Source organism: Leuresthes tenuis, unplaced genomic scaffold (genome assembly GCF_036924035.1).
Source record: "Leuresthes tenuis unplaced genomic scaffold, fLeuTen1.0.hap1 SCAF_3, whole genome shotgun sequence".
Lineage (NCBI taxonomy): Eukaryota > Metazoa > Chordata > Actinopteri > Atheriniformes > Atherinopsidae > Leuresthes > Leuresthes tenuis.
Genome location: NW_027325357.1, coordinates 38,835,597 through 38,856,392, shown reverse-complemented (window position 1 = coordinate 38,856,392; position 20,796 = coordinate 38,835,597). Strand labels below are relative to the sequence as shown.

The following is a 20,796-nucleotide window of genomic DNA, read 5'->3' as shown; positions in this document are numbered from 1 at the left end:
GCGTGCGTTAAAGTAGACTGCAAGAAAACTGGAGAGACAGTGGCATTCCTCTAATTTAGAAGAGTCTCAATTAGTCTGGAAAGATAGTTTAATAACGTATAAGAAAGCACTTCGTAAAGCTAGAACTGCTTATTATTCATTATTGATAGAAGAGAATAAGAATAATCCCAGGTTTCTTTTCAGCACTGTTGCCAGGCTGACAAAGAGTCCGAGCTCTGTTGAGCCATGTATTCCTTTAACTCTCAGCAGTGATGATTTCATGAGATTCTTCATCAATAAAATTGTTTCTATCAGAGAGAAGATTAATGGAATCCTTCCCATTATTATCACTGATGTATCATCAAGTAGAGCAGCTTTAGAAGTATCTTTCGAACCTGAATTGTATTTAGACGGCTTCTGTCCAGTTGATCTTTCTGAGCTAACAACAGCAATAGTCTCTTCTAAACCATCAACTTGTATGTTAGACCCAATCCCAACCAGACTGTTCAAGGAGGTTTTCCCCTTAATCAATACATCCATTTTGGATTTGATCAATCGGTCTTTGTTGATAGGATATGTACCTCAGACTTTTAAGGTTGCTGTAATTAAACCTTTACTTAAAAAACCTACTCTTGATTCAGAAGTGTTGGCTAATTATCGACCTATATCCAATCTCCCTTTTTTGTCTCAAGTTCTTGAAAAAATAGTTGCAGTTCAACTTTGTGATCATTTACATAGAAATAATCTGTTTGAAGAGTTTCAGTCAGGATTCAGAGTGCATCATAGCACAGAAACGGCACTGGCGCTTCAGGGAGAAATTGTCTAGTTATATAGTTACTCTAGATGGTATTTCCCTGGCTTCTAGTTCTACAGTGAGGAACCTTGGAGTTATTTTTGACCAGAATTTATCATTTGACGCACATATAAAACTGGTTTCTAGGACTGCCTTCTTTCACCTTCGTAATATTGCTAAAATCAGGAACATCCTGTCTCAGGGTGATGCAGAGAAACTAGTTCATGCATTTGTTACTTCAATATTGGACTACTGTAATTCCTTATTATTGGGCTGTCCCACATATTCTCTGAAAAGCCTCCAGCTGATCCAAAATGCTGCAGCCAGAGTTCTGATGAGAACTAACAGGAGAGATCATGTTTCTCCAGTTTTAGCTTCTCTTCATTGGCTCCCTGTTAAATTCAGAATAGGATTTAAGATTCTTCTTCTCACATATAAAGTTCTTAATGACCGAGCTCCATCATATCTTAAATATTTAATTGTAAGATATTTTCCTAACAGAGCACTTCGCTCCCAAACTGCAGGTTTACTTGTGTTTCCCAGAGTTTCTAAAAGTAGAATGGGAGGTAGAGCCTTCAGTTATCAGGCCCCTCTCTTGTGGAATAAGCTGCCAGTAAATGTCCGGGAAGCAGACACCCTTTCCACTTTTAAGATTAGGCTTAAAACTTTTCTTTTCGATAAAGCTTATAGTTAGGGATGGCTCAGGTAATCCTGAAACATCCCATAGTTAAGCTGCTATAGGCTTAGACTGCTGGGGGACCTCATCTGTCACACCTTTCCTCACTTTGCTCTCTTTTTCCCCCTGTTTAATTTCAAAATTGATTTTATGTACATGTGACATTATTGTGATTATTAACCTATGTTTCTCTGTTCCAACAGATATCCTTTGAATGGCGTTATGGTGTTTTTCCCCCCTCTTTTCCCTCTTTTCTGTCTTCTCAAACCCCAGCTGGTCGAGGCGGATGGCCACCCTTCCTGAGTCTGGTTCTGCCAGAGGTTTCTTCCTGTTAAAGGGAGTCGTTCCTTTCCACAGTCGCCACAGGCATGCTCAGGACGGGAGATTGGACTGAGGACAAGTTTCGGTGCAATCTGTTGGTTTCCTTAGCTAGGATATTAATTTTTTGAATTGGCTCTATATGAATTAATTGGATTATGATTACAATGAATTGAATTCCAATTGGCTTGAATTGGACTATATTACTTAAGTGCCATGAGATGACAATTGTTGTAATCTGGCGCTATATAAATAAAATTGAATTGAATTTAATTGAATTGAGTAAAGGGTACTTGAAGTATGGGGGCCAAAGGGCTCATGGCAACTTGGTGTTTGTTATCCTGGCAAAATATGGTCCTGGCTACATCCATTTGAGTGAAACCTAGCACAAAGGGGTTTTGGATATCTCAATCGATATTAACTCATCTGGCTGTGATTAGATTTTGTCAGACATACTATGCAAGATGCATTCATTGACCTTATATATGTATATAATTGACATCGAAATGAATATGTCATTTGGAGGTTGATATGGTCCTTTAACCCAGTGGCATAACTGTTGGTGATATTTGATTGTAAAATGAACTAATCAGACTCCAGTGAGCTATGACACTAAAGTTGAGAGATGCAGGGAGCTGTCATTAATTGCTACTTAATGGACTTCTGTTCATCCATCTTCCATACCTGCTTGATCCCACTCAGGGTCATGAGGGATGGGTGGAGCCTATCCCAGCTACCAGTGGGTGAGAGGCAGTGTACACCCTGGACAGGTCATCAGTCCATCACAGGGCAAAGAGAGTCAGACAAGATAAACAACCTTGCACTCACATTTACTAATTAATGCACTGGGATATGAATTCCCTATGTAGATTAACACATGAAAGTTGAAACTACTTTCCGTCTTAAAGTTGAAACTACCTTCCATCTTGCAAGTTTTGTCTATCTTGAGTGCTATCACATGGACAAAATCTGTCTATGGGCAGACAAATAAACACCGGCCAAAGCACTCGGAACTGCTCCTGTGACAGTTGTAACTACAGTAGGTGCCCTTAGTTCCAATTTTTTACAGAAAGATACAGAAAGATTCAAAATATAAAAAAATTAAATTAAATTCTAAATAGCAAAAAAAAAATGTGAATGATGTTATGCCCCATCATTACTGATAGAGGGCAGCATCAAATCAGTGACTACTGCAAGTGACTTCATCTTTACTTTGCTGACTTTACTCACTCAATATTCTCTTCTACAAGGCTATGCAGGACAAATACAGAGGTGCTCTTCTTTAGCCAAGGTGACTCATGTAAACCCTGAGAACCCTTCTCAGGGTTTACATGCAGTCGTTTGAATACCAAATTGTGAAATTTAGCAGAAATTAGCCTGTGGGCCAATGTGGGACAACTTGTCTTAATGACTTTGGATCAACTCAATATGAGCACATACAACATGCTAAAGAATTGCTAAAGGATGCTGTCACAGTCTGCTCTTTCACAGTCTATGTTTTATCGGTCACAGTTTGTTTAATCATGGTTTCAGTTATGTTCTAGTCCTGTTTTTCCCCTGCCACCTCGGTTCACTCAAGTCACCTGGCTCATTGTTCATAGCTGCACCTCATTCACTGATCACTCCCTCCACAGTATTTAGTCTTCTGGTTTCCTTTCAGTCACTGCAGAATCCTTACCTCACTATCCCTTCATGCTTCCACGGAAAAAGTTAAGTTTGATTGCCTGCCTCATAGTCTGTTTAATATAGCCATAGTCAGTGTTTTTTCATAGCCTTGTTTTGTTTAGTGTTTTTTTTTTCATGTTAAGTATTTTTGATAATCCGGCTCTGCCGCGCCTTTTGTTCCTGCTTCCCGGTTTGTAAATAAACCTTTTGATTTTGGAAAAGAACTGCATCTGGGTCCTACCTCTTCGAACCGTGACAGATGCAGAACAAACAGAACAAAAGTGTGCTTCTGAAGAAGGAGAGGAAGATGGTTTAGTCAAAATCTGGATCTGTTGGCAAAGAGGGCAACCAAAAACAAACAGAGCATGCTTGAAGGGATGAATAGGAGTGCTATTTTCTCATTTGTGTGGAGGCATTCACAAGCAGCTTTGCAAATGGCCTGGTCTCATGAATTACATATTGATAAAATGCCAAGCTGGGTCTGTGCATAACCTGCAATACATTTGTGTTCACATATCCAACTGCTTGTACCTCAGGCCAGGCTTTAATGCAATTAAAGCCTAGAACTGCAATTTTGGTTTAATAAGATAATGATGATGTTGATATTTGCAGCATGAACCTAAACTACAGGTCTACATTTCTGTGCTTAAATTAAATATTAAGATGCAGCATTTGTACCAAGACTTAATACTTTTATCTGGTGTGACATTTATAGCATTGTAACATATTGTGCTTAGTCATTGTAAGAAAGAATGAAAAGTAGTACAGCTTTCTCTCCCCAACATGCTGCTCACCCTTTCTTGACTCCCGTTTCAGTAACCTATTGCCCCCCCCCCCCCCCCCCCCCCCCCCCCCACACACACACACACACACACACACCCCCACCCCCATATACTGTATGAATGTGCTGTGTTCACAACAATCAATTACGTAGCATTGACAAAGTAACTTGTTTGAATTCTCAGTATCGGTAGATTTTATTGAAAACTCACACAATCCTCTACATATCCTTTTTTATATTGTAATTGTATGTAGTGTGTCTTCTTCGACATACACTAAATTATAGATTTTTTTTCTCAGAAAACCACAGGTTAAATGTGCAACTATTTGAACCTGCATATTTGGATAAAAAAAAAAAGATTGAGAAAAAGTTCAAGATCATTTTCTTTCTTTGCCTTCTGTGTTTCTAATTTGGGTTTTCATGAAAAGCACCACTTAATCGGAAATTTGGACAAAAACATTTGATGAATAAATTCATTGTATGATTATACTGCCTTTTAAAAGATTTTTGTTGTTTTCTCTGTACTATGCTGCCATTGTATGGGATTTTGTTGACAGGGTTTTCTTTTCAAAGAGACTATTGGCACTACTTGAAAACTAAAGGAGGAAGTTATTGTATATGTGGTGCTTTAATCCCATATGCATAGTCATTGGTGGTAAAAGGTTAACTGTAGAAAAACCTATGTAGGATGTTTAGCAAGACACTGAAGCTTAACCGACTGCAGGGTTCCTGCTGTGCTACGCCAACTCTGTCCCCCTACAGAGACTGCATAGTGGAGAAGGTTGTTTCAAGCTCCTTGTGACATTGCATAACAAGCAAACCATAAAAGGGGTGCTATAGTTATCAACTGCCCCCTCTCGTACTGTTGGAGAACTCACAAAAGACAGAACTTTAGGAGAATGAATTTTTGAGCAAGGTAGATGGTGACCCGATTTTTACTCCAAGCTGTTACAGATGTATATACATTCAGGATTCATCTTTTGTGATTTAGAGTTGATGCGTGAGTCACACCTCTGCAGAATGTGAGTAGTCACCATGTTTAAGGTAGCTGCTGCTGGACAACAAGGTTTTTGGGCCACTTATTTGTACCTGTTAGCTGACATCCAACTGGGATGGAGGATTTTGAGTTCTTGCCTAATTCTGGTTGAGATAACTATGATGACCTAATGACTCTCTTTCACCAACTAGCTCTCTGTCTGGTCAGTAATTTGACCCATCTCTGGGAAATACTCCTCGTGGTTTAGTAATGTTTTTAATAACTGTCTAAATAAATGTGTTTTCTACAGAGTTTGTTACTGTATGTAAACAAAAAAATGCATATTAACAAAACAACAAGTTAAGTTTTCAGGTTTTAATATTAACATCAGTCCAACGTGTTGTACTCAATCTTTTACCGTTAAACATGAATGCAAAACACATTTTTTTTATTGACATTTACACAAAATAGTAAAAAAAAAAGGTCTACATGACAAATAATATTCAAAGAATGTAAAATTGTTGTAAATTATATAAAACAAATTCTATTCTATACTTAAATCGCATTTTAAAATAATTTTGAATACATTATCTTAGATGTGCAATTTCCTTTGGAACGCCATTGTGTTTATAACAAATGCCAGTCCTTTTTAATGTACTGCCCATATTTTTTTAAATGTTTTTAAGCAGCACCTGCATTCATTATCAGACATTCATCAAAAAAGCTATGGCCTGGAGAAGTGGTGTGGTTAGCACCATCGCCTCATAGAGAGAGGGTTCCAGGTTCAACTCCCAGCTGGGAGTGTGTGGCGTTTGCATGTTCTCCCTGTGTAACCCAAGACGGATATGGTACTCTGGTTAATTGGTGTTTCTGAAATTGTCCTTAGGAGTGTGTGTGTGGTTGTTTGTCTTGTGTGGCCCTGTGGTAGCTGGGATGAATAGATAGTTGATGGATGAAAGCTTTTGCTGTACCAATACATCAGTTTACTTAAGATTTGTGCTCTCAGAGTTCAAGAGATATTCGAAAGTGCTGTGCTCTTTGAGCCAGTTCCTTTGCAAATTCTTGGGCCTCATGCAGGGATTGCTTGTCTGGAAAGTGCAGAGCGGCCTTCTTGGTGGCCACAGCCAGCTGCTTCAGAAGAGCACACAGATGGTTGCTCTTACACAGCAGGCTTTGGCTGGACCCTCCACGATGGGCTTCTCTGCACATGGTGTCCACCAGCCTCTGGCCCACCATGATCACTAGCTTACTTTGTGAGATGAATTTCTCTGGTGGCTGACCCTCCTCAAGGCTGCCCACAAATCCCCCAATGGCCTTTTGAAGAGCTCCAAAGTAAAGCCGGCAGTGCTCTGACACAGAGAACTGTCGATGGACTTCTAAGCTGCTGCTGCTGGAGTCAGGGGAGTCACGGTTGTTATCAGCCTGAGTTTTAGCCTGAGAGAAGAATAAGGAAGGTGAAGATGAACACATGTCATCTGAGCTAAGTCTTTGCTGTCTGCTTCTGATTACATAAACTTTTACATCTTGGGTTCTAGATAATTCGATACTGTAGATGAGTATATAAAAATCAAATTTTCAAAGACACATTCGTGTTGCTTACTGTTTCGGAAGCCAGTGTGACCTTATCCCTTTGTTCCATCTGCACTTCCCCCTTCTTCTTTTCCTCATCCTTAGTCTGAGTAAAAAGCCAAAGCAGAATTATCACATTAGTGGGCTTTCCTTGAGTAAAAATGAATCAAGTTAAGCTCTTAAAGAAACCTTCTATATCATCTTCTTTGTAATGGCAAAAAACATTAAAAGTTTTCACCTGCAGGACTACATAGTCATTGTCATCCTCCTCCATATTCCCTCCTTGGTCAGTTCCGTCAAGAGTTTTCCTTTGTCTCCAGTGGACCTCTGGTGCTCACAGACTCTGGATCTTTCTGAACTTTAAACAGAAGCTTGCCATTGGCATGGATGATGGACACAAGGCGCTTGACATCATCTGGAACAGTGCGTGCCACCATAACAAAGCGATCCAGCTGGTCAGGTGTCTGCACATGGCTCAGGTCCTGGCAGAGTGTACTGAGAGGCCAGCCTGCTGTGTTCAGATCACTCACTGTTTGTTGTAGAATCACACCAGAGTCCTCTATAATGGACAGCTGTTTATGGAGCCTGCTCTGCAGATTAGCATCAGTTAAACGTTGTGCATTACCCTTAACATCCAGGGCAAACGTTAGGAAGCCCATCAAAGAGCATGCAATTCCCTCTGCTGCTTCCTTTATCTCTTTGATGTGTTTCTCCAGATGTTGTTTACACCTCCAGTTACTGCTGACAAACTCCATCAGTTGGGGAACAGCCCTGCAAACTGACTCCTGCAGGTCAAAGAGTTTGCGACAGGCCTCCTCTTGGCTGAGCGCCACTTCCCGTAGAGGCTCGGGAGAAGACGAGCTCAGGGCAAGAGAGTCACAGGAGCTGGTGGAGGAGCTGGAGGCAGTGCTGATTCTTTGACTGTCTGCTACGGAGAGACATAGAGTTCTATTTTGCTCTTCTTCCTGCACCTGTGCCTCCCCAATTCCTGAAAGATCATGGAATGACGTACAAGCCAGAAAGGTCCTCATCCGCTGCTGGCGTACCCTTTTGATCTCAGAAATATTGCTTGAGTCACCTCTACATTCAAGAGGTTTATGATCATCAGACAGATTGCTGACAACTCGAGGAAGGGGTTCTTCCTTGGGTAGAACATCATAGACCAGCTCCTCTGTAAGCTCCTGTGTGGGGGGGTTGACTCGTGGTAACACTTTGGGTGGACTTGAGATGTCAAAAGAATTTGGCCTTGGTATATCATAAAGCAAAGAGGCTTCATTTTCCTTTTCAATGTGTAAAACACGTGCTGGAAGAGTATCATAGACCTGCCTGCACTTGGCTTTGGAGGGCAAGGTATCACAAGAACCGTGGAGTGAACTTTGTTTCTCAGAACTTGCAGGCACATCATAGATCCATTCAGGTTTTGGCAGGGTGCTGTATCCCACTGATCATTTTCTGTTGGGCTTCTTTGGTTGAAGAAACAGGGATGTCATAGTTTGGGTCCTGAGTCAGAGGTGGGGGAACTGCATACACCTGTGAACGAGAATTAAGTTGTCAGTTTCACAGTTTATGTAGAACCAAAGATATTCCGGAATGAAGTGGTAAGAAGTTTGTCAGTATGACTCAAAATATTACATGTTGGATCAATTCAATTCAATTCAATTCCATTTTATTTGTATAGCGCCAGATTACAACAATTGTCGTCTACTTCATAGAAGGATCAGAGTACTGTGTCTAATTTTATTCCATTTATGTCTACTTCTGTCAATGTCTCATGTCCAGAGCTGAGTAGAACACCATGTATGCCATCAAACAGATACCATTTGAGAAGTGTCCACTATTCTCTTAATTTATGCAATAATGATTATAGCATAGCATTTTTGGAGAGAAATGCAGGGTGATGCAGCCACGAGGAGGCATGGCCATTTGGAACTCTGGAAACTCTGGCTTTTAAAAGTAATTTAGTGTCACACAATATTACATCTCAAGCATGCTGAACCCTTAACATAGGAACAAAATATTTGTATGAAAATACCAAAAGAGAGCCTGCATTACAAAGCAAGTACATCGTAGCTTGCTTACTTCATTGATTCCTCAAAACATCTGAAACTTACGTAAGAGTCTCCTGGACTGCTACACCCTAAACGCTCTGTAGAGTCAAATCTCTTCTCCAACTCTGAAATTTGAATCAGTGAGTTTTTTCTTGGCATTTGTCTGGGAGATGTTGATGCCTGCAAAGAAAATAACAAAATATCATGAAAACATGAACAATACCCATAGAGAAGGGCACATAACATATCAACTTTAATCAACTTATATGTGTACTCACGGTGAACAGAGAAGATCGTCTTGCTTGGCACGGGACATCATAAACCCCCCCTTGTGGACTGGATGCCATGTTGAAAAATGAAGGCTGCAGACATGACGACAGACTGTAATACTGAGCTTGACTACTTTGATCAAAGCTGCATCTACCTCACTGACCTCTGCTTTCACATATTTATGGAGACAGTGTTTTCTCTGAAGCCTGTTGAGAAGCCCATTATGCATGCACTTTGCCAATTAACACAGCACTGTAATAGAAACCATGCTGCTCAATGAATATTAGGTGGCTACTGTAGCAGGGAACAGGACTCCCCTGCAGCAGGAGAGGAAATGGTGAACATGTGAGAATATATTCCTTCCCAACCTCTGCCGCTCAAGCACCCGTGCAGATACTTATGTGTTTCTGGGGTCCCTGGCAGCAGGGGTTGCTGTTTGTAGTTTAAAGTGTCTGAAGTCTGTGTCTGTTTGTCTTTTACAGGACCATAAAGACCCTGGTGCTGAATGCCTGTCCCTACAGAGAGGCCCCTGGTCCCCATCTGTAAGCTCTTTTGCCAGCAGGAGTTTCACAGCATTGCATTTCTAACAGCAGTCTACCTCTCTAATCATGAGATTCAACACTTCCCACAAAGAGGACTAACTTTGACCTCAGAGCAAAAGACTGACTAACATCTGCATTTAGCTCTTTTTGAAATATACACAAAGTCATAGAAAAAAGTACCTTGTTCATTTCATGTCCATCTTTATTGTGCTTCACGGCTGATTGAGTTGGACTTTTTGAAGAGGATAAAGGAGTAGACGGGACCTTGTAGATCATGTCCATGCGTTCATAGGCAGGACTGTTGGTGGGTCGGGGCACGTTCGGGGTCTGGTAGATACTTAGCACATTGTCATCACTTCTGTCATGAGTCAGTTTGTTTTTTTCTGTGACATGGCCAAGGGAGCCTGCAGTGGTTCCAGTCTGTGGTAAGAGCTTCAATCTGTTTGCTGGGGCCAGGCCATGCCGTCCATACAGAGAGCACATCCACCACCCACTGGTGCCAGCCACATTTTGATCCATCACTGTGACAATGTCCCCCTTTCTGAAGGCAAGTTCATCTGTACACTCTGCTGTGTTGTCATACAGAGCTCTGGCTAGCTTGCTCTAAAACAGAAAAAAAAGGATGATGTGGTGAGATATACTCAAAATCAGACAGTATGCTACACTGTTATATGACAAAAGATCATTTCAACATAAACAATTAATTGCTATGTACCTTATTATTAATACCTAAATGTGGCTACAAGATGCACATCTGAGTCATCAGATTCTTAAGGAAATATCAAACATGTAACTTCACAAACCTTAATAAATATAACTTCTCATAAATTATTTTGCTCTCTCAGAGCTGTATTTTTCACTTCCCATTTGTGCTTCCGATAGAGAGATAAATGAGAAAACAAGTTTCTTCAAAGCTTCCTCTTACAAACTTGTGCAACTGAGTGTTAATTTTGCTCATCGAGTTTTGAACCACAGTTGTGTCCAGAAGAGGGACCCTTCCTTTTTATTACAGCCCCTCGCTCAGTGCTTTTATCATTATTGTAAGCGCCCTGCTCTGTTCTGTATGTGAAAAATCTGAATCAGACTGGGCAATGCGGGGGGGGGGGGGGGGGGGGGGGGGTTTCCTGTCCTTCAGTCATTTCCTCTTTTCTGTGGCTCCAGTGTACAAGTTATCATGAGTACAAATTGGCTTGTGAAGATATTTTTTTTTTCAAAGAAGCAAGCTTGAATTCACAGTCTCACATCATTGTAAAATGTTCCTGTCATTTATAGCTGTCATGTACTTTGTGGGGGTCATAACCTGAACATGCACATCACTATCAACGCCATTTACAATAAAATATAATCAACTGAAAATAGTGATAATGTTAATTGAGATGCAATGATAAGCTCACTGCATACACTCACACAGAAGTGAGACCTGATAGAAGTGAAAGTGATATCTTTCAATTCAATTCAATTTTGTTTAGTTTCAAATATAGTGCTCTTCAAACTTTGCTTCAGTACTTTGAGTTTGGCTGCTTTTTGTTTCAATATGATTTTAGAGATTTTTTTGTCTAGTTTGATGGAATTTGCTGGTCTGATTTGGCCCCAAATATTTACCTTTACAAGAATACCTATTTGGGGGTATTTTACTATCTCTGTAGTCACAAATATATTTCATTTTGAAAAAAACATTTAAACTTGATACTTATCAATTCAAATGCTGCTTTGGTATTTGGTATTGATAAATGTGGCAAAACAAGAACTAAATGCACTTGTAACTCCTACCCATAACAATTGGGGATTTGGAGCAAAGAGTAAAAGTAAGTAATCGTGGAAATAAAAAATTGAAAGGGCTGTGGGCTGTGAGCTTTATTGGTCTTTAAGAACATTGTGGCCAATAGGTCTACTTTACACTGAACTTTTGAACTTTTCCACTGAATCTATATTGGCTACTTTCCAGACCATAAAACAACAACTTATCTCATTTCTTTTTTTTTTTGGCCAAAGATTGAATAAAGTGTAATTGTGTGGAAAAAAGATCTTGCTCTGGCATTCAGTCCACTTTCAATGTGGTTCTTTAATGTCCTCTAAGAAGAGAACTTTATGCCAGGTGTTAATTATTTCTATTCAATGTTTGTCCTTTTATAAAGCAATAACAAGAAAACTTAAAGAGTATAAAACCTATTTCTTCATATGGCCACAGTTTAAAATAAGAAAATTGATGTTTCCCATGCATCAAGAGCAAGCAAAAGCTTGTTTTTCTAAAGATATTAAAGCTATCTACAGTTGTTGAAAGCACTGTTTTGCATGACAATAGTTTAACCCTGTCTCTTTCTGATTTTGGCAGTTTTGCACATTTAGAATAACTGAGAAAGTTAATTTACAAGAGCATCTCAACATCAGTTAGGCTGCGGCTGCTCTGATGAGGGAATCACGACCCTCTCAAAAGGGACATAATCCTAGTTTTTCCAACATATTGCTTCTTTTAAGATTAGTTTTGTTTTTGGAAAAAGTATGAGGACAAAGATATTAAGCTTTAAAAGGGGAAACAGGTTATATAAGCAGCATTAGACTATTTTGATATGAATATTATTGCCTGGTTTTATATCCCATTTATTAATTAAGATGTCAAAATACTGTCCATTCTTACTTTGAACACAGTTCTGACTTCATCCCCATCCAACACATTCATTGTTACTGTGAACATAGATAAGAGTTAGGCCTTATTCCCTAACATCAGGGCTTTTATTTATCAATCCACTTGTGACTAAAAGTCTTATGGGAAGTTCCCAGATAAGTAAGAACATAGTAATGTTGCTGCTATACGTGTATGGATGGAATAGGCTGATGACCATATGTTTCTGGCACTGCCTTGCCATGACATATTTATACACTCCAATTACTGGACTTCAAACTTACACATACAACAAAGTCAAACAGCAAGAATAATAGCACACACAATACAAACCCTGGAAATAAACAAACACGCCACCCCCAGCTCTGGCCTCTGTCTGACAGTGAATGCTCTGCAACAAAGAGCCCATTCACCATCAGACACCAACACACTCAGCACCTGTTGGGATGCAGGCCTGTGCAGGCCTAACACACTGCTCACAGCAGACTACCCCCCCACCCCAAACACACACACACACGCTCCCAGTGTAATCCTCTGGGTCATGCTACAGACATGCAAGTAAAATACAAAGGGTCAGATGACAGTTAGCAACCATACCTCTGAGACCTACTTTGCACTTTCTCCTTGGGATCACAATGTGTACATTATCCAAAGATGTTGTTTCATGATCTTTACCATGTAACACTGTGTCTTACATGCTGTGTGTTCCAATATATAATGGTACAACATGTGGAAAAACATAATAGTTTCCCCAATTCTACACAAACCGTAACCTGACCTAGTTGTCAATGGCCAAACTCAATTTAGTCATTGTTCTAGCCACAACCTAACCAGTGAAACTATCAGAATTCAGGTCACTCGTGTGCACACCCCCCGGCTTTGCATTGTGCCATGTTTCCTCATGGCTATGTTTCTCTGTTGATCTCCAAGTACAGTAACATAGTCAGAATCAGCTGTGACGCTTTTGGATTCCTGCACACGCCTGCTTGTGCAGATCACCCCCTCGGACAGCTGGCCTTCAGCAGTTCAGTGCCACACCTGCCCCTGCCTCTCCCTCGTCCCTTCCGGTGCCTTTTTGCTCAGTCCTGTTCACAAATTAACATCAGCCCACTGATGCAGTGCAAAAGGAGATGCTTAAATCTATGTTTCTATTCAGGCACTAAGCCACGTCACGTCTCTCAACTGTTGCCATTCAAATGTACTTAAATGTGGAGTCAGTTTATATGAAATGATTTAAAACACATGTAAGTTTTCAAATTATGGCATTTTTTAAAAAAAGTATATAGAAATGATTTGAAATTGTATTGCTCAGAGCTACTGTCCTCATGTCCGTATCAACTCCTACCATACATTGTTGTTTAATGTGAAGCGGATGCAAAACAGGTCACAGGTATTATCTTTGCGTCATTATATACACAGAAAGTTGACAGAAATGGGTCACTGCAAATGAACTGTTTTTAAAATAGACCATGACCCCTTGTGTGACTAATGTCTGCAAAAGCTTGTGACCTTGATACACATAGTTCGATTTTATTTTTATCTGTAACTATGTGAAGCATTTTGTAAATAAAGTTCATTATCTAGTGGAATGATTTGATCAAAATTAAGGAAAACACCACCACCCTTCACTTTGATGCTGAGTAAAAGTGGTTAAATTCTACATTTTACCTAAGGGGCAATTAAAAAAAACAACTTTTCGAGCTATCATTTGAAATATGAGAATAGAGTAATTAGACTTTTTTTATTTTTTCATTTTTTTTCCAAATGCATTTAATGATTGTATTGCTATTGAATGCATTCTGTTCTATCATCTGCTGTTGGTGTGTTCCTTTTAGGGTGAATAAATTTAGGTCATCTTTGAATATTATATTGTAAACATCCTTGTGGCCTTCAAACTCCATCAAACTGAGTTTTCTACTAACAAAAAAAATGACAAGTGACTGAAAAGTCCAAAAAGTCCCTGCTGCAGCTCTATGAAATGGAACAGAAATGGATAAACAACCATGTTGAATCCATTTGACTCATAATGAGGCTTCTCTGCCTCTTTATTAAATTAGCATTATTCCACAGTCCACAGAATAACAATCTAACAAGTAGGCCACCATTTGTTCTGTGAAATCAATTGGTGTTCAAATAAGTGCACCAACTGCTGATGATCTTGCACCAATAAGTCACTTTTTAATTGGTGTTGTAGCAGTCAGAAAGTCAGTGCTGTTGGTCAGTAGCTGCTGTGCCAGTTGCTACATAAAATGTAACATGTAAAGTAACAATTATCCAAAGTTGGCTAACATTAGCTACACTGTTGTACGAGTTCACGTTTTACAAAAACATTGTTCATAGTTAATTTCAAGAGCTAAGTTCACAGTCCCACATTGAAGTAGTTCACATTAATTTATCTGTTTTTAATGCGTTTTACTGAATTATCCACTATTCTGGAACATGGGTATCGTGTCCAACTGAACAGATGCCTGCACTTTTCTGCATTAATCTATTTCATTAATAATCATCAGGGCACTCAGTGCCAACAAAACAATGTTTTTAGCATACTACCTACTCTTTTTGATTAATTTTCCATTTGTAACCAGACTGCCATTTTATGGTTTAATTACAACTTTGCCTTCAGAAGTCACATTCATGATATCATTCTTGAATTCTTCTCCTGCAGAACTAAGATCAGTTTATTTCAACGCCATACCATGATAAAAAAAATGCCTACATATATTGGCCAACGGGAACACAAAGGCTCAAAATTGAACAAAAGCTTAGTTTTTCTTTTACAATTCTCTACTGCAGTACAGCTTCCATCGGGCTACTGATGACATTTCTATTCTTGTTGCGACGTGATGATGTGAAAATGTCAACTGTTGCCACTCTTCAGTGGGGCAAAAATGCCATGTCAGAGGGGAAGAGGGGTTGATGCAATCTCTATGGCAATGTCTTGATTGAAAGGTAAGGGTAACCTCCTTGCACAATCCGCTTATGCAAGTGCTTCCTTTTCTACTTTGCTCCCAACCGCTAATGTTTATGGTTAAATGTACATGGTTAAGGATAGAATTCATGTACAAAGTTAGGTTTAGATGACATCTAAAAATAGAGGATTTGGGTTAGATATATATACATTGTAACAGACTGCACAATTTAAAAACAGCAGTCAACCAAAATGTTATATTAAAATTTTTGAACTGGATTGTAAGACTACAAATTACTGGATGCGTTGACAAATTTTCAAATAGTTCCTGTTTCAAATTGTTCCTATTTCACAATTTTTATAACTTGGCTGTTTATATTCATCATTCATCAAATGAAGCAATATATTTGAGAAACTGCACTCTGGTGCAGAAATAATTTCAGGGTGTTTCAGGGTACAATATCTAAGCTACGGAATAGCAACTTAAGTCAATAAGTTCAGAGATACAGGGTTTTTCTACAATGGTACTTAAGTCAATAATACTAAACATCAACCATAAAACAGTGGATGTCCACAGCACAACATTCTTGTCTTACATGAGCAGCAGGGTCACATAGCTGATATGATTTTCAGGGTTTGTACTTTTCATGTGCAAAAGAAGTAGTGTGCTAAATCTGAGTCCCTTTAATAATCTTTTGACATGTTTGGAATTAGTTTCTGTTGCATATTTTATTTTATTTTTCCCTCCAATTTTAAATGATCCTCAGATGTGCTTTGTGGAAAATCACCTTTGTCAACCTTCTCTTTAGCCCAAACAAACCAAGAGGAGGCTATAGAGACTGCTTTAAACTCTGTCGCGGTGATACTGAATCACCACTGTTGCCCTGGTATTTCCTGTATAGGAACTTGTAAGAACTATGTCAAAAACGCATACACACACCACTGATGAAAACTTGAAGCTTTAAGTGGACAATCAGCATTCCACAGAACAAATTTTTTTTTAACAAGAAGACTGGAGGGACAGAATAAACTAAATATGTTTCAGCACTAAACAAAAACACATGCAGTGATGTAACTTCTGATTATTTAGTTCTTTTTTTAAGAGACCTTAAAATTAGTTTGACTCTCTTTTACTCAATAGTTTATGTACAATTGATGTTGAAATGATCTGTTCCTATGACTCAGCTGCCTTAAGAGGAACAAAAGGGACAAAGTTTTAACTAGAAGGTGGTGGTATCCATGGTTACAGTGAGCTAAAGTGTAGTAGTCATGTAATGCTTATTAGTATTACTTGCCAGATTTTTCTTTAGATTATAGCGCAGGGTTGAAAAGCAGGCATGATGGTAATTTAACTCATGTAACATCTGCTAATTACCAGTAAACCCCAGAGCTGCAGCAACAGTTCAGGTTAGCTGATCCCTCAGTCTGTTCACAATGGAAGCAATGTTTCCCCCACCAGCAAAACCCCATTTTAACCCTTGTACATGGTTAAAGATGCAAAAGTTGAGATGAAGATATTGAACATGCCATAGATAAGCGAAAAAGTAGACTTTGGCTTCCTCGTGCCCTGCAGTGACTTCCATAGGCTTTCCTGATCTTTGTAGCCAGCAGATCGACCATTGGGCTGCATAAAAGGTTCATGGATGATGAATAATATATTTTAAGCTGTATAACACAAACTAAATACACCTTGAGTTTATTCTAAGATGCAGATTTTATTTAGAGTGATTTTTAATTGAATTAAGAACAAAACACATGAAAAGGCAGCCAACACATTTGGGCTGATTTGACTTCATTTAATTTTCAGGGTATGATTTTCAATAAGACCTGTGATGGACCAGCGACGTGTCTAGGGTGTACCCTGCCTCTCGCTCAATTACAGCAGGGACAGACTTACTGTCCAATACACTGCAGTGAAGATTATTAAGCATCTACAGGACTGTTTGCTATTGGCCTGAGGTGGAGCACTTATAATGCCTGACAGGCTGAGTAGCAGTGGTGCAGATAGCAGACAGGCTGCAGGCTCTCTGCTCCTTCACAGGAACTTATCTCACTGTTTGCACTCTGGTTTTATTTATACCCGCACTTCCTCACACTCATCCTCTGCATGTGGTCACAGTAAGAATACTTACTTTGTTATTGTGTTCCCACTCCACAGGTTTTTTTTTTTTGCATCTTGTACAGTTACAGAGGCAGACCTGTAAGTTTTTTGTTTTTTTTCTCTGCAAATACAGTCTTTTGAGTTTTCTTTTTTATTACAACTTGCAGAGTGATTGTGGCTAAGACACAATGTGGCAGTAAATGCATGTAATGGCAGCTCTGCTGACAACTGAGGAACTAGACAATGTGTCCGAGTTAGAATGAACAAAGGAAGATTGATATACAAATATACAAATAACTTCACTGATACAAATAGCTTCCAAAAGGTATACCTTAAGCATGTTTTATGAAGATTAAAGCATGTGCACTATGAGAATCACTGGTGGAAAGTTCTTGCTAAAAAAAGATCAGTAATACTGACTGGTTTAATTGTAACACACGTTTTCACAGTGTGATGGTCCATCCCAGATGCCACCAAGCCCGGAGATGCTGACGTCACTGCTGCACAAGGTTAACATAAGGCTTCTTTTTGTGGATTAAAGTTTTAAGTGTAATTTGTAAATGTAACTCTGTATAATACATGACAAAAGTTTCCCACAGTAATTCCTTTCTCCACATGGTTATATCAGCTACTGATGAATGACAGTTGGTGTAGTGCAGTCTGAGCCATCTGCTATCAGGGGTGTTCAAGTAAGGTTTCCATAATTCCTTCCGATTGAACGGTATAATGATGTTAATCAAGATAGAGGTAGAAATATGCAAATCACTTCAAATCTTTCTTTGAAGAACATTGTTTTAAAAGAGCTTAATGATTTTCTGATTCATTTGTTGTCAAGCCTTTGCTCCTCAAAGACTCAGCCTTTAAAAGAAGCTACGTTTGTCCCAATTCATGATGAAAATCACCTGTTGACATTATCTGTTTGCAATAACATCATCATAAGAACTTTCACTAGATTTCACAACTGAAATTTGCTTCTTTGGGGTTGTAAACCAATGCTGCTGATATATATGCTTTCAACATTAGGTTTGTGAACATTTCATTGCTACTGTCTGCATTCAGCAAACTGGGGAACCAGTGGTTTGTGCAGCGTCAAGAAGATTGAAGTTTAACATATGACCAGTATTGGCAGAAAGTATCAACTGTAGCAGAAGGTTTAAAGAGAATCACAAAATCCAAATCATTGTGCAGCCTGGAATGCTGCCATGGTATGACATACCAAGACATTGTGAAACCTGATGAGGGCAGTTCAACCAAAACCAGACATTTAAAATGCAAATAAAGACGTTAGTTTAAAATCAAACTTATTCAAAACTGGACTAACACACCCAGAAAATACAGCGGGGGATTGAATCAGTCTTGCAGGTATAAACTCAACTAGACTCAAATGTGACTTAATGATCAACACATGCTCCAAATTAAATATTTTTTGCATCATTTAATACAAATAGTAAAGTGTAGGTATATATCAACACAGCTGTTCTCATTCACACATTTTTCTGATTCTTTTGTCAGATGGCTGAACACATCACAAATTGTCACTGAAAATCAGCCTCTCATTTCAAGACCGTTCTTCTGCTCTAAAAAATTAAAATCCTGCTCTTATAACTGCAGCATCATTTGAAAAAAATCCCAGTGCCACTTCTTTAAAGGCAGCATCTGTGCCATGAATTCAGCTATACTTACATGTGTATGTAAAAGTCAGACGTCACAGAATGTCTCACGCAGTCCACAGAGTTGTGACATCAAACTTGTTTGATGGATTCTGCTCTCATGTATGTATAACGGGACAAGGATAGTGATCAAACTGGTGTACAAAGGTGTGAGGTTCTAAAAAAAAGCAGTACCTTTAATTTAACCCTTAGTGGCAAATTTAATCTGGGTCCTGCCTTCCAGTTTAACCCCTGAAATCTCTTTAAATCTGTTCACTCATTATCAATTTACAAATGCCTAAATTAAATGAGTTTTTTTATTTTGTTCGCTTGTTCTGGGTCCAGTAAACAGCTGGCAAAATTAATTACTTTCTGAAATATAATCCTAAACAGTTATCCTTTAGGAGTGTGAATGAATAACATTTGTGACAAACAGTGACTAAACCTGGATTAGCTAAAAGTAAATAAATTCTAAAAACTTTCACCAAAAAAAAGTTTCAGCCATTTCAGCATGCCAAACTCCAGCTGTGTAAACCTGATGACTGTCTACACACTTCGGCTCTTCGATGATAAAAACAGACACAACAGCAGAACATGAGACATCCCCAAAATAGCCCCCTACAAACTTAAAAAGACATAGATTTTAATGCAAAATAACCTAAAAGGACAGAAGTGAGATTACTTTGTAACAAATGAGTCATCAAGCAAACAAGTCTATTTTTAAAGAGTGGCTGATGATGAGCTCAGTTGAATAGTTGCCCTGCAAGGGGAATTATCAGAATGATGCACTTCCTTTCCTACTGTGAGATACAGATAGCATATGGGTAGATTATTCTGCACTGTTATATTAATCCTGTCACAACTTTTTAAACATTTTCAAACCCAAACCAAACACTTACTGGCATGGCAGCAATTTATCCCAGCAATGGATAGACTTAACGTTGTGGAACTAAAGCAGAATTCTCCTTGATGTGGTTGATGTGGGAACTTTAAAGTTTTCTCATCTGTTCATGGATACCTTGCTGAACAACTGTTTCTCCATTTTTGAAACACTGATTTGCTGAGATACAACAGATCAAATACATCCAACTTAAAAACTGGAATCAGTGTAGTTAGTACCACCTTTGCAACATGTAGTCACACTTCAGCTGAGGCTGCAGAGGCATCAAGATTAACATATGAAACTGAGCATTTTCCCCATTATAACTACTGTAAGATTAAAATAACAAAGGGAGTGTACTTGCTGGTTTTATCACTTTTCAATCATATTAAGGACACACAAGTTCACAATTCAAAGCTAAATTGACACCCAACATCGTAAATGATATGTTCCTGATGCACCGTAGTCTCACTTCTAAATACATTTGTGTTAATGAGGCTCATAAAGTTTCACTCTCAGCACCATATCAGGATCAGCCCTCTCAGGTTTCAGTTTACAGTAGAGTGGCTCAGATTCATAGTTGACACCACAAGTTAAAAGTAAAATCCAAGCAGGTGGTTTACAGGGACGCTCTTCTGGATGACCAGCAACATATGATGATGTCAGACATAAATTCCAGCTTTTTGAAAATAAAACACTCTTTGATAAGTATTTTTAAAGTCCAAGAGCAGCTGCTGCACTCACCATGATTGTAAAGAAGTCGTGTCCACACAAAGAAATCCGAGAAGTTCAGAGTCACTCTTCAGTGAACCATTGCAACCATGAGTGTGTGTGAAGACTCTTGGGGGTTTCTTCCTCCTCTGTGCCTCTCAAGCATATTGTCTGAGCTGTCACTGAGAACACTACTGCTTTTACACCCTGGGCGGAGAAACTGAGTCCCCGTCAGAGCCTAAGCTGCCTTCTTGCAGCCCCATTGGTCTGAGAGAACACCCCCCACACACGCACCCACCCACCCACAAGT

At 39.1% G+C, this 20,796-nt stretch overlaps 1 protein-coding gene across 1 annotated transcript; it reads right to left on the bottom strand.

The window, feature by feature from the left end:
* Positions 1-5,677: 5,677 nt before the first annotated feature.
* Positions 5,678-12,294, bottom strand: cass4 (Cas scaffold protein family member 4). The gene is given in 9 exon segments (XM_072383061.1): positions 5,678-6,622; positions 6,789-6,863; positions 6,996-7,064; positions 7,066-8,196; positions 8,198-8,287; positions 8,869-8,985; positions 9,084-9,167; positions 9,798-10,220; positions 12,253-12,294. Coding segments are annotated over 9 exon segments (2,463 nt in total). The 3' UTR covers positions 5,678-6,190.
* Positions 12,295-20,796: the final 8,502 nt, after the last annotated feature.